General features: G+C 33.8%; 1 protein-coding gene across 4 annotated transcripts in view; it reads right to left on the reverse strand.

The window, feature by feature from the left end:
* The window catches only part of MINDY3 (MINDY lysine 48 deubiquitinase 3), a 95,064-nt gene that overhangs the window by 65,312 nt on the left and 11,504 nt on the right, over positions 1–18,248 (reverse strand). The window contains exons 2-8 of one of the 4 annotated variants that reach the window (XM_060162532.1): positions 17,922–18,001; positions 14,063–14,123; positions 12,208–12,333; positions 8,900–8,951; positions 7,903–8,017; positions 5,247–5,320; positions 4,269–4,348 (exon numbers count right to left, since the gene is read on the reverse strand). In XM_060162532.1, the coding sequence (XP_060018515.1) occupies positions 4,269–4,348; positions 5,247–5,320; positions 7,903–8,017; positions 8,900–8,951; positions 12,208–12,333; positions 14,063–14,123; positions 17,922–18,001 (588 nt within the window). Of the gene's footprint in view, positions 1–4,268; positions 4,349–5,246; positions 5,321–7,902; positions 8,018–8,899; positions 8,952–12,207; positions 12,382–14,062; positions 14,124–17,921; positions 18,002–18,248 lie in introns of all 4 variants that reach the window. The other 3 variants (XM_060162523.1, XM_060162538.1, XM_060162545.1) reach the window with 3 other exon arrangements.

Below are 18,248 nucleotides of genomic sequence, written 5' to 3' on the forward strand. Positions count from 1 at the left end.
TCATAAAAAATAAACTAGGGGCAAAAGACAAACTGGGGAAAAAATGTTTACTACATATATGACAGATCAAGCATTGATATCCTGTATAAATAAAGGTGAGAAAACTGCCCATTTATCTTTCATTGAAACTTCTTGGCCTTTCCTGGATAAACACGTAATGTCCATTTTCTTTCCCACTGCCAGATTGATGATTATTGCTAGGAAAAAGCCTAATTATAAGCTTTACTGGTTAGATCCACTCTAAATAATTCTATGTAACCTCATCTCAGCTCTTAATTCTGATTGCACATTTAAAAACTTCTTTCATAATCCATCTTTATATTCCTTCTTACAGCAGTTGATTCAAACTCTTTCTCTCCTTTATATGCCTCTAACTTTCTGTCCACTCATTCTCAGCAACTTCAAACTCTCAAGAGTTCTCCCAATTCAAATCTTGCATATTTCAAAATGCCTTTTTCTTTTCTCCAACACATTCTTTCTTCCTGTTTTAGAAGAACTGTGCATCTTTCCAAGGTCCCTGTTACTCTTGACTCCATTTACTATCTCTCCTATTAAAAGCAGTTCCCTTTCTAACAAACAATATAGGTGACTTCTATCCCTTAAAACTATACCTGTGTATACCATCTCTTGGCCTTATTTTGACCAGGCAGTGAACTCCTGTTTCCATCCTTTCACCAGCAAAATTCCCTTGCTTAAACTGCTAAAATATTTACTCCCTATGATATGGCATCTATCTCAACTGCTCTTTTAATTGCTAAATTCATAGCCTCCCCCTAGTCCTCATTCGCCTTGACTGAGGGATACAGCACAGCTCATTCACTAACTGTGTCATGGACAAAAATCTTTGGATTAAATTCTCAATCTCAGCTTCCCTCCATAAATGAGGCAAATAACTACCTCTCAGGGCTACTGTGAAACTTAATAAAACAAACTTCTATCATCCTACATATTTATTTTCACACTGAAGACTCTGTTAAGTATAGTTTAAGAGGCTGTATATCATGATGATTAAGTATGCTGGTTGCAGGGAACCAGACTACTGTGGTTGAAATCCCAGCTCTGCTGTTTACTAAACTGTATGGATGAATCAAGATACTTAATTCAGTGCCTTACTTTCCTTTATTCTATGACCTTCATAGAGTAGTTATAAGAACGAAGTGAGAAAATGGAAAACAAAAGAGACAGTCATTAAATACTAAGAACAGAGCTTGGCGTTGTTAAGATAATGTGTGTCACTGCTGCATAATGGGCGTTCTTAACAATCGTCAACAGTTGTAACTGCTCTTGAAAGAAAATGAAATACTTGAGGAAAAGGATTGTTTTCTGTCACCAAAACATACACAGTGACTTAAAGCTGACTTCCCACGATGTTTCTTTCCCGTGTTCATTTATTCATAAACTTTATTTGAAAACCTACTGGTTATTTGTACCTTACCCTCATCTGTCTAATTCATAGCTGAATTCTACAAATTCTACTTTCCTGTAGGCTCTTTCACAGAGGAAGAGTGGTCCAGGAGGAGAATGTACTACGGGGGACTGAGTACAGGCCTTGGCTATGGTCAAAAGCTGTGTATGCCTGCCGTTGGACACTGGGCGGATTACTAAATTATCTGAGCCTCAGTTTTCTTACCTGTATATATTGAGGTTGAGAAGATACATATTCAAAACATACTGCTTAGCACAAAGTACCTAAATCCTAGTGGCTCTGTTTCTCTTCCTCTGCCATGCCTATTTCATCTCGTTACCTCCCAGCTGTCTTGACTATGTGCTATAGCTTTCGACTTGTCATCCCATCCCATTCCAATGCATTCTACAAGCTGACAGATTAGTGTTCTTATCTTGTGTCTCACGTTATTGCTCTGTTTAAATATCTTCAATGACTCTCTTCATAATGTCTGCCAGCTAATGTTTAAACTTCTTCAAATCAAGATCCTCTGGGTTCTTACCCAGCCCTACGTTTGTGATCTTCCCTCCCACTGTCTCCTTCACAGAAGCCAATTCTCTTGTCTCCTCAAACCTGGCTGCACATTAAACTCATCTAGGGGTAATTTTAAAATGATCCATGTCCAGACCCCACTACCTAGAAATTCTAATTTGTTTATTTATTCTCAGCTGGGGCCTGAGCACTGACTTACTCTTAGGCACCCTAAGTGATAACACAGGGTCGGGATTAAGATACACTGCTCTAATCAGACTCATCTGTCTCCCTGTTCCTAGAGACACAACCTATATTTTTCCCTCTCTCTCATTCCACGTGGCCCCATTAAAAGGGTAACTCTTACTTTATGGCTCTCCACCTATCCCAAAGGTTTTCTCCTTCCCCTGAATTGTATAACACTTTATTTCAACATGCTTCGTTTTACCTCGCATTATAGTTATTTGTGTGCATCTTCCTGTTTTCCTCTTTTGAGGGAAAGCCAAGTTCTTCCCATGGGCCAGCTGAGGCATTTGAGAAATTTAATCTTAGTCTTTACAATCTAACAACCCTTTGAGGAAGATAGTACCTCCCTATTAGCCAAGAGAAGTAAAGCAGCTCGCCTAAAGATTTATAAAACTAGTAACACTTTAATTATAATTTTTCTTTGTATATTACATATATCACAACCTCCTCCCATGTTGTCAGACAGAAAAATATCTAATAAATGCTGAATGAATGTATGGATATTTTAAGTTTGGTGACTGAAATCAGATTCAACCTTAAGTCAACATTCCTAACGATTAAGGGAAAATGCAAGAAATATACCCTGCCTATTTTCTTTTCCAAGATAATTATTTCAAAGTTATTGCTTAGTTTTGATATTTAAACTATACTTTTAAAAAAATCCACAGCAAGACAACAGCTTTGAAAGCTAATATTTCAAGAAACAGAAAAGGATGAATTAGTACACATCAAGAACCTAAACTGGAATAATTGACCAATATCCTGTAAAGGAAGTACACAGCATGAAGAAGAGCCTATGGGAGACTTGAGAGACTGACATGCCTTTAACCAGCAGGATTAAATACTTTCAGCTATCAATCAGAATGAGGGCTCAAGAATAGGATGGGCGATGGGCTCAATTACCAAAAAAAAAAAAAAAAAATAGAGCAAGATAACCTGGCTACTTTTTCTGTCAGTGAATTTTACCAGAAATCACCTAAATTAGGTTCTAATTCTAACCTCATCACTCAGATAATTTTGCATATATTATCTAACGTAGGAAAGAAGGGTAGCTCTTAAATTTCTTAAACAGTAAAATGAAGGGCTGGATTGTGTTAAGGTGCTTTTTAATTTTGAAATTCATTAATTTTTACTGATTTTTTCCCCTTAATATTGTATTCTTTCATGTTTCTGTTAACTATGTGTCTTTCTAAAATTTGAGAGAACTTCAAATTTAAGATCAAGATTCACTCATTTAAATGGGAGCAAAAAGCAGTAACTATTATTTTCTCAATCATAATCTTTGCTTCTGTCACTTGGTGACAGTTTTATCTAACTATAGAAGAAAAAATAAATTTCCCTGTGAACCACAGGAGCCATGATGCTTTCTGTTCTGTACCACATATTTCAAGAGGAGGTACACGGCAGCTATTCAGTAGAAATGAAAGCAGGCTGACTGAGTAAGAACAAACCAAAGGGAATCTCTTCGGGGCTGTGTGTCAGCCCTGCCTACTGGACGGCCTGGCCAAAGGGGTTTCATGCCAACATCCCTGGCAACAACATGAAGCTACAGGCAAGAAATGATGAAGGCCAGAAATGGAGGCGATGGTGGTTTAAAATGCTCGGATAACCTTAAATGTGCCCCACATTTTAAAGGAAATTACGAACATTAAAAGTAATACAGGAAAAAACCCACTAGTCTCTTAAAGCAAATATTTCAAATCACAATACTTGTAATTCTCAATTTCAAGCAAAATGCAATAGTGTTCCAGACTCACAGATACCACTGGATAAATATGTACTAACTTTACGTATACTAAGAGGACTATTCATTACTTTTTCTAAAGAAGTCCTACAATCCTAGTTTTATACTAGAGAAAACTAAAGGCTTGAGAAGTAACTTGACTCAAGTCATACACTTGGGATTTGAATCCAAGTTTGTCTGCCTCCAAAGTCTATGCTCTTCACGTTACAGCACCTTGAAAACTGTAAGGGATTCTCCTATAACAAAGCATTTATCTTAACCTCTAAGTAACGCAGAGCCACTAAACAGATTAATTAACCATCAACTGTATTCTAGTGAAATATTAATCATAAACGAGATAAACACAATGAAGAACATACTTACTCATTCCTGAGCATTCTCTATCACCGTCCCATACGTTAGAAACTGCGTGTCCCGTTAGAAGGAGGTTAATTAAACTTTGGCTATTAATAAAAATTAAAAAGTAATTAAAATATGAATACACTAATATGCAAAACAAATGATTCCTAAGGTAAGGCATAAAATAATGACTTTTTACATTAAATTATATTGTTTAGAAAACCAAGTTAGAGAGAAACCTTACAGTTCTCATTTTATGTACTTTGCTGAACAACCACCTTGCTAAATGTGTCACTTGCTGTATCACCGCAATCGTATCTATTGTTCTACATGTGCATATAAACTTAACAACTTTATCCAAGACATCGTATTTAAATGGATGAAAAAAAAATGATACTTAGACTAACACTTTACTTAATATTTATAATCGCCTTAAAAAATACAGATGTAATTGTAAAATTTGTGTTTGATGGAAGACACGTGAATTTTAACCTCTGAGGCAGAAAGATCTCAAGAAAAGGACTTATGTTTTAGAGTGAGTTAACAATCGATCACTGTGTTATTAATTTTACTACAAATAGCTATAAAGAGCTTGAGAGGGAGGGTATTCTCAGAGAAAAATAAATAAAAATCTTTTTTCACCCAAGCAGGAAAGCATTTACAAATAAGGGTATACTTATTTCTAAGTCGAAATGAGTAAATTTCATCTATTAGAAAATTTCATGAACAGAATATTAAGCAGAATTTGTTAAAATATCCCCAGTGTCATCTTAAAACAAAATATTTCCTATAACAAGTCCAATGCACACATAAACCTAAAGTGGAAATTAACGCTTCATACCTAAAGCAAACACTGCATAAAGCATAAGACTGCTCAAGTTCCTAGACTTTATGCTGCTAGCACTGACAGACAAAATCATCTGACCCAGTAGTGTTTCATCTTAGGTCAAGTCCCTAAAAACCGAAGCCCCTATGAGGAAATAATAGATTTTAGTGAATTACCTGCCATGTCCATACACAGGATCTATCAAAGGTTCACTTGAATCTTCAATTTCATTTTTTATGTTTTCAATGCCCTAAAGAAACCAAGAATTCATTGGCTTATTTTAAAAACTAAAAATGAAAATTATGGTAGTTTAAAAACTGATCAATTTATACTATAAATTAATAAAACACAATTACTTAATTAACTTTTCTCCCAAAGAATTACCCAGATTTGAAATGGGGGGTGCATTTGAGATGATAATGGTGAGTAGTAGTCAGTCTAAGAATCTTTCATTTTCTTCCATGGGCTCTACATAAGAACACAGGTAACAGATCCAATGTTGGTATGTGGGTTAAAGGGGTAGAGAGAGAAAAAGAATGTTTAAGCTTCAAGAGGAGGGAGGAGAAAATTATTGTATCCGAAAGTTAACACTCACTTAACTTCAGGTGAAACTGTATGCAAACCTAATATACCTGCTAAGGCGTCTGATGTATTTTCTTAGATCATTAAAAAAACTTATTGGCACTAAATACATACACACATGAATGCTAATAAAGATATGAATTTAAATACACAAAAGGTGTATCTGGTACATAAGAAAATGGAAGGTTTGCTTCTGATTGTGTGTTCTTACATATTGGTAATTCAAACGTGCACTGACAAAATAAAATGTAGACTAGGGGGGCAGGAAGCTTCCTATTTTTCCTGAAAGCCAATTTTCAGATATTTTTAACCCCCCAAAAGAGCATCCAAATCCCTGAAGTCTAGATACTGGATAAGTACAAGAAGAGCTAGGCGTTTTAACTCCGTCAATTCCAAAATGACAAAGATAAACTGCCATTCATTGTTCTATTCACCTAACTTCAACCTTTGGTTCTATCTGATAACAGGCTATTTCTAAGAATTAAAGAGATGATAATCAGTAATCAAAATAGTAATGATTGTGTAAATATTACAGAAGGATACAAACAAGTGTGAGATCTTGCACTGGCCTTCTTTGTAAACAACTACACAAAACAGACTATGATACAGCCATGATGAATAATATGAACAAATGACATAATCACTGGGGAGAAAGGGCTCATCATTTTAAAGACCAGCTCAAGGAGAACAACTAGACATGATGGTTTTATTGGCTGTAAAGGACAAGGGACAGAGGAGGCATCAAAATTTTTGAGCATAAAAAATTGGGAGAATACTGAACGGTCACGATGAACTCATAAGAAACCAGTCATCTTAGATACCTCCATGACTGCCATTCCCCAACTGCTAATGAACTACCAAGTACTTTAAGTTCTTTCTCTTAAATATTCTTCTAAATGTGTTAAAATTTCTAAGTTTAAAACATGCTCCTTTTCTTTTCCATGGTCACTGCTCTGGCTTAGGTTCACCTATTTCAGTAACTACTTTTCCATTTTTTCCTGACTCTAGTCTTGTACTCCACACACCAACCCCCTCCAGTACAACTCTGATACCAATTTAAAGAATCTTTTATCAACAAAAAGATCTCGTTACCCCATTGTTCACAATTTTTGTTTTGTTCTAAGTTTGGCCACATGAAAGGAAATCTTAAGTATTTCTGCACAGTATACAAGGATCTTCATATTCTGAGTCTTTTCTACGTAAAGGCCCAGTCTCATCTTCCACAATTGCCTTTCTGGTATATTATGCTACACTAATACTGAACTACTTAGAGTTTCCCAAATGTGTGTTATATCCCCAATTATAAAGGCATAATCGTATGCCTTTATACTTGCAGTTTTCACAGCTTGGAACATCTTCCCACAGCTATTCCGTCCAGAAAACTTCTCCTCATCCATCAAATGATCCCTACAATACAAGGTCTGCCCTTGACCTCACCAAATGAAGTTTGGCATCCCTTCACCTATTTCCCACCATGCTTTGTGCATGCAACAAACAAATAAACACCAAAATACACTGCCATGATGGAAGTAACTATTAATGTGTCCACTTTTTTCTTGTTTGTTTACAACACTGAAGAGGAATGACTTAAAAAAACTGTATCCCATATTATAAGTTTAGTTCCTAGCACAGAGTCAATGCCCAATAAACATTTGTCAAATGAATGAAGTCTGATTTCAGATACAGCAAATCTAGCAGGATAACTGAGACTTAACAGGCTGCTAGAGATGTGAGGTTGGCATTTGGGGAAAAGGGTAGGACCGGAAGTGTACATGTTGGAATTAACCACATAAAGGTAAGCTGAGAGAATAAAAGAGGTAAACAACAGGAAAAGATGGAAATGAAGCTATAAGCAAAAATGTAATTATGAGGCATTACAGAAAGAGAACTAGTGATGTATCAGGTAAGTTAAGAAGGGAGTGGGGTTTAGAAAGAGCTTCCAGAAGGGGTTAAGGGGCTGAGTGCCAGAAACTGCTAATATCAAAGAAAATAAAATTCCAAAGAACTGACTGTTCTTCATAATTAGAACATTACTGATAATCTCCGCAGTCCAGAAGATCATGGGTGAAAGCTGGAAAGTGGTTAAGTAACAGATGAGTGAAGAAAGAGAAGTCAATTCTTCATTATCAGCATAAGAGATTTTAATTCTGAGATTTAGAAACAACATGAAGAATAAAATTTCTCTTCACCTCAGGAAAAATACTAAACTCAAACTAATAAAAAACAGAAGAAGTATCTTCTTCAACAAACCTTTGTCAGTAACACAGAATACAGAAAAAGCAATACTCCAAATTTGTTTCCCCACACTGAATACTGGTCCAAGACAGCATCTTTTAATTCTGATAAACTTCTGAATGATCTTTTTCTGGGGAGGGGGAAAAGAATTAAGTATTAACAACATGATGACACTGACTACATTCATAAATAGGAAAAATTTTTAATTGTCTTCTACATTAAAATGCATACATACAAATAGGAGATTTTTGTAAGTGTATCAAATTTTCAAATACAAATTTAGCCATTAAAGGCAAAAGCTACTGCTGACAACTGTCACTATCTATAATAGATACCATTAAAATAGAATGCCTACGTAGTAGGGACCTCTTCATCTCTCAGGCGAACTGTCTGGCAACAACTTCTTCAATGATCATACAGTTATTTAAGGAATGAGGTGGCCGTCTTCTAGGATATGGTTAAGAACAAAGAAAACTTGACTTTTTAAAGCCTGAAAATTATTTAACAAATATCTGAACACCAAAGATAAGGTGTACATTTGTGGCTTCTTTTAACATAATGTTATATTTCAAATCAAATGCCACCCGTAATTCTATCAACATAGCTATCCCTTACCTTTTATTTTATAACAAAAAATTTAAATACTCTGATGAAAATATGGCGTTTTTAATGAAAATTATAGAAAGCGTATTTTGGCAAACAATAAATAATAATGCAAATATTTATCACACTAGAAATCTTTATATTCAGTCAGACAGAAACATTAAGCTAAAATGATTTTTTCATTATAATGATGAAAAAGCTTTTAATGTTATGAAAGGGTATACTTCCATAGTTAATTTGGGAATCAGAATATTTTAAGTACATATTTACAAATTATTTTTTTTTTTGAAATCGGAAAACAAATTAATCCTCAAGCATACAAATCCAACTACCTTTCCACAGTACGAACAGACTTAAAATGGCAATGTGTCCAGAAGGTAAGTATTTTAAATGTTCCAACGTTACTTACTGAATTAATGCATGAAATCGCTCAAAGCCAAGCTCTTCGACAGCCAAGGCAGCTATACATAAAAGACACTTTTCAGCACTACACATGGCAAATAAACGACACAAGATACACACAGCAGGCTGTAAATACTTTCAAGCAATTAAAAGTTTCCCTCTTTCCTTACTCCCTTCAAGTTCTCAGTTTATTTTCAACTTTACTGTAACATAAATTTATATTTCAACATCTTAGTTACCATGATTATAACTAAAATGGATTTAATACTGAGGATGGAGAAGGGTGATTAAATAATAAACATTTCTTTTTTAATTCAGTTGTGCTGAAATCGTTAAAATATGAGAAATTATTGACAATCATAGTGCTTCACACAGTTGTAATGTGTCCTGCGCTTTAAATAATCTTTCAATTCATAGCGCCAAGTAAAATCCTCATAGCTAACCTTCCTCCTACATAATATAAAATCTTTAGGCTTGATGCTTAATTATTAAACAGATGTATATAAAAAGGCAGAGCACTTTGAAAGTACACAGGTTCAACGACAGCTATAAGTTTGTTTCCGCATTTATTTGTATAACTATTGGGAAGTTTTCAGTAACTTATTTAGATTACGTTTATTAATACAGTACAATTATAAGTTTTTAAGAAATCAAAGGTAAAGTTTACTTAACACTTTTCTAAGTGCCAGGCCCCTTTCTAAATGCTCTACGGGCCTTAACCTCATTTAATCCTCAAACAACCCTATTACCCCATTTTACAGAGGAGGAACCTGAAGCCCAGAGAAGAATCCTCCCAAGAGCCCAAAGCAATAAACAGCAGAGCTGAGATCCGAACCCAGATAGTCTCAGCTGCCCAAAGATGAAGTCTTTAAAGATATCCTACACGGATCAAAATGCCTACTCTCATTTATCACAATGAACAATTTCATATATATTTTAAACAGTAAATCTTAGTACTTTCAAATATTAATTCTCACTAGAGAACTGAATTGATTCGTTATGAAATCAAAATTAAAATTTTGATTTACAATGTAAAATGTCACATTATTCTAGCCTTCCAAAGTCCAGTTTTAATTTTCAAATGTTTCAAATTACTTTTTTAAATCTTTAAAAGTCCAAAAGGATTAATTTAAATAATCTTTTGATTTGTGTGTGGGAAACAAACTGAAATTGAACCTGAATATTCACTACTGCAAACAAGTGTGCATTACCAAAAGCCAAAACTACACACCACACAAGCCAATGAAATTAACGTTTGTACAGAATGTAATACTGACAAGGAGGAAAACAGTTCATGTTTAAAATTTCAGGATAAAATAAAAATTCTACCTAATCTTTTCCAAACTGTAATTGTTCTGCAGTGCCTGATTATCTGAATCATTTTACTAGGTATATACTATGCAAGTTGACATCAAGATAGTAATTTAGAGAAAAGAGGCAAGCAAAATAAAAAGCTTAGCAGGCAGGATGGTGGAAAAATATAACACAAGAAAAAGAACATAGCTGGGAATAAAGGAAGGAACAGGTAAAACAGATTGTTATATGGAATAAAAATTTTAATATAAGTTCATTTCATTGTCAACATGTAAGGTGAATTTTCAAATTTTCAGTTACCAAAACTTTTCAAATTTACACCACATTAAAAACGAATATAAAATATAGCTTCATTTCATGTCCATTTTTAAAATGAGACAAAGTAAACTGGAAAATTACTAAACTATGTTTTTTGGAGGGGAATTCAATATAATATGCCCACCTAAATTAACTACTGAAGTGCCAAAGTTAATGAATCATGAGGCCATTTAACCTAAAGCTTTTTAACCTATCAACACAGAAATGTACAGCACATCCCAGGGAGCACACAGTATACTAAGATACTAATGAAAAATGTTACAAGAAAAGATCTCACTATTTTCTTACAAATTAATACGCAGACCAGTTTTAAGCGCATATTCTTTAAAACCACTTCTAACTAGTTCAATTATTCCTATTAAAATTTTAGTATCTTAAACAACACTTTTAACCATGCTTACATGCAAGCCAGTAAAACCTGGAAAGTGTTTTAAAACCAGTGTCAATGACACATTTTTTGACTATCAATCTTGTGAATACTTTCCACTTGTTTTCTTCAACTGTCATTATCAACTCCAAAAATATATTAAATTCTCTTTGAAAGGCTATGTTTGAAAGGCCTGAAAAGGAAATGCCATTCAACTGTTTAAATTTTAAAAATTCTTCCTTGCAAATGCACTATTAGTAGAATCTGCCACTGTAACTGCAAAGGTGAGAGAGAGAAGGCGCTGACATCACAGAGATGGTTCAGCTCAAGGAGGCAATGTGCCTCACAATCCCACCAGGAAAGCCAGGTGTGCGTCTCAAGCAACTGAAATCTACTTTCTAGAAACTGGGTGTCTAGTTTCTCTAAAAACAAGTTCCGCAGAGATGATGGTTAATGGATTGCACCACAGGTAGATTAAGTCACTTATTCAATATAAGCACCTGGAACTACCAATTATCAAAAGCAACCTACTGGCAAGTTAATTCCTGCAAAGAAAACCAGAAAAGCAACTCTTTTTATCTAGTTTCTGTACCATCAGAAGTCTCCATTTTACTAGCTCATTTTGGCAGTTTTTAGGTCAACTATGTAAGAATTGTCAAATACTAAAGACCATAGAATTCTTGTGAATGAGAACAGCTGTTATTTGTCTTAAAGAGAAATCTTCAAAGTATGAAAAACTTAAATGAATGCAAAATTAAAACTCATAATTAAAACTATCTTAAAATAATTCATCCATAGTAACCATGTCCAAAAAGTTCAGGAGGAAAAGAAACAACACGTAGTGAAGAAAAACGTCCCCTTCTTTACTTTAGGAAACAACTAAAGATATTTAAGACATTTTCCAATGTTAAAAAAAAAAAAAATCTCATTTTTCCCCAATACCAGAGAAAACATTAAGGTATCTGAAATGAAAGAATATAGAAACATGTTATTTAAGCTTTCTAAAGGAGAGTTCCAAAGCTCAAAAGAGATTGTCATCAAGCAGAAGTCAACTAGAAATTTTACCTAAGTTTATTTTTAGAGATGCATTTCCTGTTTTTTCAAAAATGAAAGAAAAAATAAACAATGTAACATCCTCTAGTTAATTTAAAATAATCAAAAGGGAAATGAAAAATACTAAGAAAGCTCATGAATTAAGCTTAGGCTAAAAAAGAGACCTTATAAAATGTTTAAAGCTTTTTTCCTTTAAAATTTTCAATAGTTTTATTTAAACAAACATACAAGAAATTACTTCAGGAAATCAAAGTGTATCTTACAAGAATGGTCCATTTGGCAACTAGACTGTGCAGGACTCCCAGGAAGACCAGCAGTCTCCTCAGCCGTCTTTCCTCTTAACCATGAAGCCAAGCAGTATGGGCCAGAGTCGCTACAACAAGCACTTTCTAAAATAGCACATAAGGTGTGACAAAGGAGTTCCTTCCGCTCTCCCTCTAAAAATAACCAAAGGGTAAGTTATAACGGTTGTCTGTAGGGAAAAAAATCCTGTCATAAATAACAATATTAAGAATGCATTAATTTAATGGTGAAAATCAAGCATTTTTAGTGGAGGAAAAATCCATAAACCACCGATCTTAAACTACAGTTCAGAAAAATGTGCTTGAGGGTTAAAATGTCACCTCTGTTAAATATTTCCATTAATGAGAAAAAGAATCCTGGAAAATGCAGAATTAAACATAAGAAGAAAGAATATGCTACGTGGAATAACCTGATACTGATCGCCCCTTTCTTAGGCTGCAAATGGAGCCTTTCAGCCATGAGGATTCCTTTATTGTAGAACCAGGCCAGCGTATGGGCCTGCTGAGACCTCTGTTTTTCCCCATTTCTGAATTAGTCTAACGTCTTTAATCTCCCAGTTCCAGAGGGGTAAGGATAATAAGATAACACACCGTCAGCACACACAATACCACCATCCGTTACATTAGCAGAAGCCACAGCGGTTATGCTGCATAATACAGAAACCACCGATACTGTATTGCAGTGATTTGAGCATTAGACATTTACAGAAAATAGCACAAATGCACAATTTCTTCCTGAACCTTAGCCACCCTCCCCCTTTCAAGCAGTATTAATCTCCAGAAGTAGTACCATTTTCTGAAACTTTCAAACAAAGGGGATAAGATGTATACACATCCTATGTAAAATTTTATGCCGGAACAAGCTTTCTCTCTCTCCTAATTAAAAGTTCTTTAAAGACAGGAACTGTGCCATTCACCCTCTAGCCACCAGAGCGTTTACGACATTTATGACAATGCTACATAAATTTTTTTATCCATATGAATATATTTCTGTGCAAGGAATATTATAAATTGTATTAATAAAATCTTCATGTAAATAATAGTATTTTTTGAATAGTTTCTTCTCCCTTCAAATTTATTTTGCATTTTGGCTATTAATTAATTAAAAATACATGACAGTGACACTTTTAACTCAAGTTCACAACCACTAGTAGAGTCTACCTGCATGGTTTGGAATGGAAGCTGTTTTGCCCTTATATACAAAACCGCAATTATAATATATCCCACCTTCTTTCAGCGGTTACTGTGAGTTCACATAAAACTGTGCAAGTGAAGGAAATATCTTTGTAAACTGTCAAGCAGGATGCAAATGTCTGTTCTTATCAGGTAGCACATACAGTTCTCTGACTTAATCATATTGCAGAAGCCATGAAAGCTTCATTTGCAATTTAATTCAGAATTACTTGAGGTATTATCTGAATTGTGTAAGGCGTTATACTAAAAGATGCAGGAATACAAAGATAATTCTGACTTTTTGCTCAAAGCTAAATAAGACAAAACAAACATAAATGACTATCCTCATAGTATACTATCATTTAACAGGTCAGGGAAATGCCCCAAGGGATTTTTCCCTTAGGGTAATATCCTGTCTTACACCTCTTAGGAAAGACAAATTTGGAAATATACATTTTAAAATTTGGAGTCATCCATGAAACTTTCTGAGACATTTAAAAAGTAAATCTCAGGAAAAAGTAACCCACTCATAGTTTACTTTTTAAGACAGATAATTTCAACTAAATTACTGCCAATGAATACTGCATGGATCATCTATAAAATAGAAGATGGAGTAAAAGTTGATAAAAGACAGCTATCATACCTTGGCAATCCCTCCAAGAAGACTTCTCAGAAGAAAACAGGAGCTTCTTCAAAAGAAATGCCTTTATAAATTAAAGCAATAATTATTAGAATGTATTATAAACATACCTTACATCATTCTTTTATTTTAAAATGGAAAATAAAACTAATTTGCACCTCCTTTCTGATCTTTTGAATAGTGCTATAAAAATTTCAAATGGCTTCCCTTCACGTTCAACAGTAACTGAGCATAATTACTTACTCTGAATAGACTACTATAAGCTTGATTCTACATGCATACAATTCTTCCTCCTTTGTAATACATATTTCTGTCAAAGAGAAAAATTGACTCAAAATAATAACCACATAACTGGAAAATTAAAGAAATTTACTGCTCCATTCACAGAGTGAAGGCCCTTTAGACCAGGAAAAAATCTGTATTTCTCTTTGATTCCTTAGAGGAAAAGAAATCTAAATACAAAAGTGGTTCTGCTCTCCTAGCTCTGATTTATGACACAAGATGACCAAGGTGTGGGTCATCACTTTGTTATAAGGAGTCCTAACTTCCTGGTTTAACTCATAAAGCTTTAAGATTCCAAAGAAACAAACTCATTTCTAACCTTTCCTTAAGTGAGCCAACTATGTTACATTGGTGATTTGATAGATAACAGTTCAGTGTGTAACAGTGTTTCCTTCTCAAAGTGTAGCTCAAGGACTATTTGCATCCTAGCCACCTGACTTGTTTATTTAAACGGCAGATTCTGACACTCCACCTATTTTATCTCTAGGGGGCAGATTCAAGAAAAAAGAGGTTACTATGGTGATTCTTACTCACAGGTGTTTGAAAACAGTAGTATTCAGATAAGAGGACTGCTTATAGTCAGACAGACCTAGATTTGAATCCTGGTTTCATTACTTTACTAATTAAAAATAATAATAGCACAAACTTTAAAAGGTTGTAGTGAGGATTATATGAGATAAACTATTAATACACTTAGCACAGTACCTGGTACCTAATAAGCAATCAATTCAAAGTATTTTAAAAAAAAATAAGTAACGTTCTGTAATATTCACGTTGAAATAAAATCTACAAATACTACAACCAAGTGCTTCTGATTCCCCTCCCCCGACCCAATAACAAAAGCCATAAAACTAATATAACTACACTTGAAAACTTTGGAATGGTGAATGGGACAACCATTATTTCAACACTAATAGAACCACCATTAGCATTTTGATATACTTCCTTCCAGTCTTCCTTTCATACCTGTTTTAAATTTTATTTTAAGTGAGAAGCATAATGGGTACGTGATTGTTTTCCACTTTTCTGTTTTCCCACACAATTCATAACTTTAACTCTTAATCTCTACATGTCTATTCAAGCTATTAAAATTTATTTAAACATTAGTCCATGTTTAAACTACATTACTGTGCATTACGTTGTTTGCAATTTTTTTATACTATAAAATATATAATATATATATAAATATATGTTTTATATATATATAAATATATATAAAATATATCTGGACTTGCTCTAAAAAAAGCTTCTTCTTGAATACAACCTTTTCCATATTAAGGATTATTTCTTTAGGAAAGATCCACAGAAGTACAATTATTCTCATCAAAGAAGCTGCATTATCATGGTTCCAATTATAACGTAAAATTCCTTCTCTAGGTCAAAGTACCAATTTGTACTACATAGAGGTATCTGAGTATGCCAGCATCACCCTACCCTTACATGCACTGCCAATTACTTCATAAAGATTAGAAAGAGTAAGCATAGAATCTAGTTAAAGTTTTATTTGTACTTTCTTGGATTCCTAGCGAGGTTGGACATCTCGATTCCTTGGTTGTCCAGCATCATACCACCTGTCATGACTGCATACACTTGCCCGTTTCACCTCTGAGGTTTTAGTGTTTTTCTAACCAATTTGTAGTTCTCTGTATAAGAAAGACACTGATTTATTGCTAATATTACCTCACATTTTTTTCTGAGCCTGGAACTCATCTTTTATCTTAGTTGGTAATGCATTATTTTCAGCTTTCTGTGCTTATTATATCAAGAATAAACTTGGTATATGCTACAAATGACCTAAATTCAGTTTTTCCCCTCAAATTATCAACCAGTCCTATCAGTGACACTTAGTAAACATTTTATTTCACCACTGATTTATATTCCTTCTTATCATGGTATGTGATTAATTCTTGGTAAATTATTATATGTAATGTGGTCTACTACTGTATTATCTATCGGGTTCCACAATATGCCTATTCTTCTAGCAAAAGTGTCATGTTCTAGTTTATATAGTTTAAAAAAGTTTTAATATCTGGACTCGCACATTTCCCTTCATCACTCTTAGTAATTTAGTTTTGACTTTTACATTGAAATATTAATATAAACAAAATCTTCTATGAATGAAAACATTTATATGACTATGAAGCTAAATTACTACCTCAAAGATACATCACGGTTTTGAACATTACAATTAACCCTTGTTACATAGCAACCCCACTTGTAAAAATAACTACCATTTTGGAATACACTAAATTTTATAAACATGAAACTGCTGTGGTTTACTTTGATTTAACTGTATTCAAAGACTTGAAATAAAGACCCTAAGGGTATTATTATTATGGTCCAAGAGGGGCTATGTTAATATAATCTAACATGCATATGAACAGGACAAGTAATCTTCAAATTCAGGTAAGATTCCTACTAGCAACCGAAATCTGTCTCAATTACTCAAAATAACAGCCTCATAACTAATTTATAGTTAAATTTTATTCCTTATACTCTGTAACTCCCAGGCAAAGCTCAAACATTCAAGTTTTTCTTAAATTTTTTTTGTAAATCTACTAATGAAAAAAAATGTATCAACTTTACTCTTCAAAGAAATAAAACAACGACCTACAAAGGATATATTTTAGAATGAACCATAAAGGAAAACTTCTTTTCTCCTTCAGAAAATACATTTTAAATTTAATAATGTAAGTGTATGGAGTATAAGGTTTGAGAGACAAATTTACTTTGCAGCTAACAGTTCAGGAATGCATTCTTTATGCCCAATGCATAATAAATACCACATTAAATATGTATTTTCAAAATGTGCTGATTAAAACAAACAATAAATTCAAGCTTCTTTTATAACAGTTCTAAAGTTATACTCCTGTTCAGACATTGTAAATATTATAGCAAACTGAAAACTCAATTCTCCATTTTAATAACGTAATGGTTTATAGCAAATCAGCCTCTGAATTTCAAACAATGCAACACAAAAAGATTCAAAATCAAATACATACATTGAGATTCACTCTACCTTTTGCCCAAAGAAAAAACCTTTTTTTTATTTTGGGGATTCTGTTTGAAATTGGTTGCTACTAATTTTATTTTAAAGACCAAAGCTAGAGCCTAAAACAGTATATACTGTCAACTTATTTTAAAATTTGATAAAGTTTTAGGCCATGAAAATATTAATGCATCTTCAACTTTTTAGAAAAACCGTTTTTAAAGATAGAACAAATGTAAATAGTACCACTGCTACGGTGTCACTATCTTTGGCATAAAATGTTATTACTCAACAGATCACTGTATAAGAAAGATGCCATGATCATTAACTCCAAATTTTCTGAAAGTCAGAGAACACCTACTATGTTTTCTTGAAAATAAAGAGAGCCAAATGGCTATTGCTGTGTAACCTACTCATGTTCTGAAATCATTTTTATTTTGGATATTTAAAGCAATTGACAAGAACAAAAGTTAAGAGGTAACTGATCATGCCTCATGATTACAGAGTACAGGTATTAGAAAACAGAAAGTAAAGCATGAAACGTTTGAACACGTCCCTCTAAGGAGTTGGTAAAGTAGCAGTCTATGTTACCTGAACGGGTGCAATAACAGCACAGGGGCCACCTTCAAACTGTTCTAATGCAGATCCCTCTGATTCACTAAACACAAACCCTAAAAATGAAAGCAAGTAGCAAAGATTAAAAATGTAATTCAAGTAGTAGCTAAAAGAATTTTTAAGGTACTTTGCTTTGAGAAAGATCACTTATCACAACAGCAAAATATCCTCAAGTCAGTCAAGTGCAGTGGTTCTTAACCTTTTGGAGGATAAAGGAGCTCTTTGAAAAAAGATATGGAACCTAGGCTCCCTGCCAAATGCACATAACACACACACACACACACACACACACACACACACACA

Source organism: Lagenorhynchus albirostris, chromosome 1 (genome assembly GCF_949774975.1).
Source record: "Lagenorhynchus albirostris chromosome 1, mLagAlb1.1, whole genome shotgun sequence".
NCBI lineage: Eukaryota > Metazoa > Chordata > Mammalia > Artiodactyla > Delphinidae > Lagenorhynchus > Lagenorhynchus albirostris.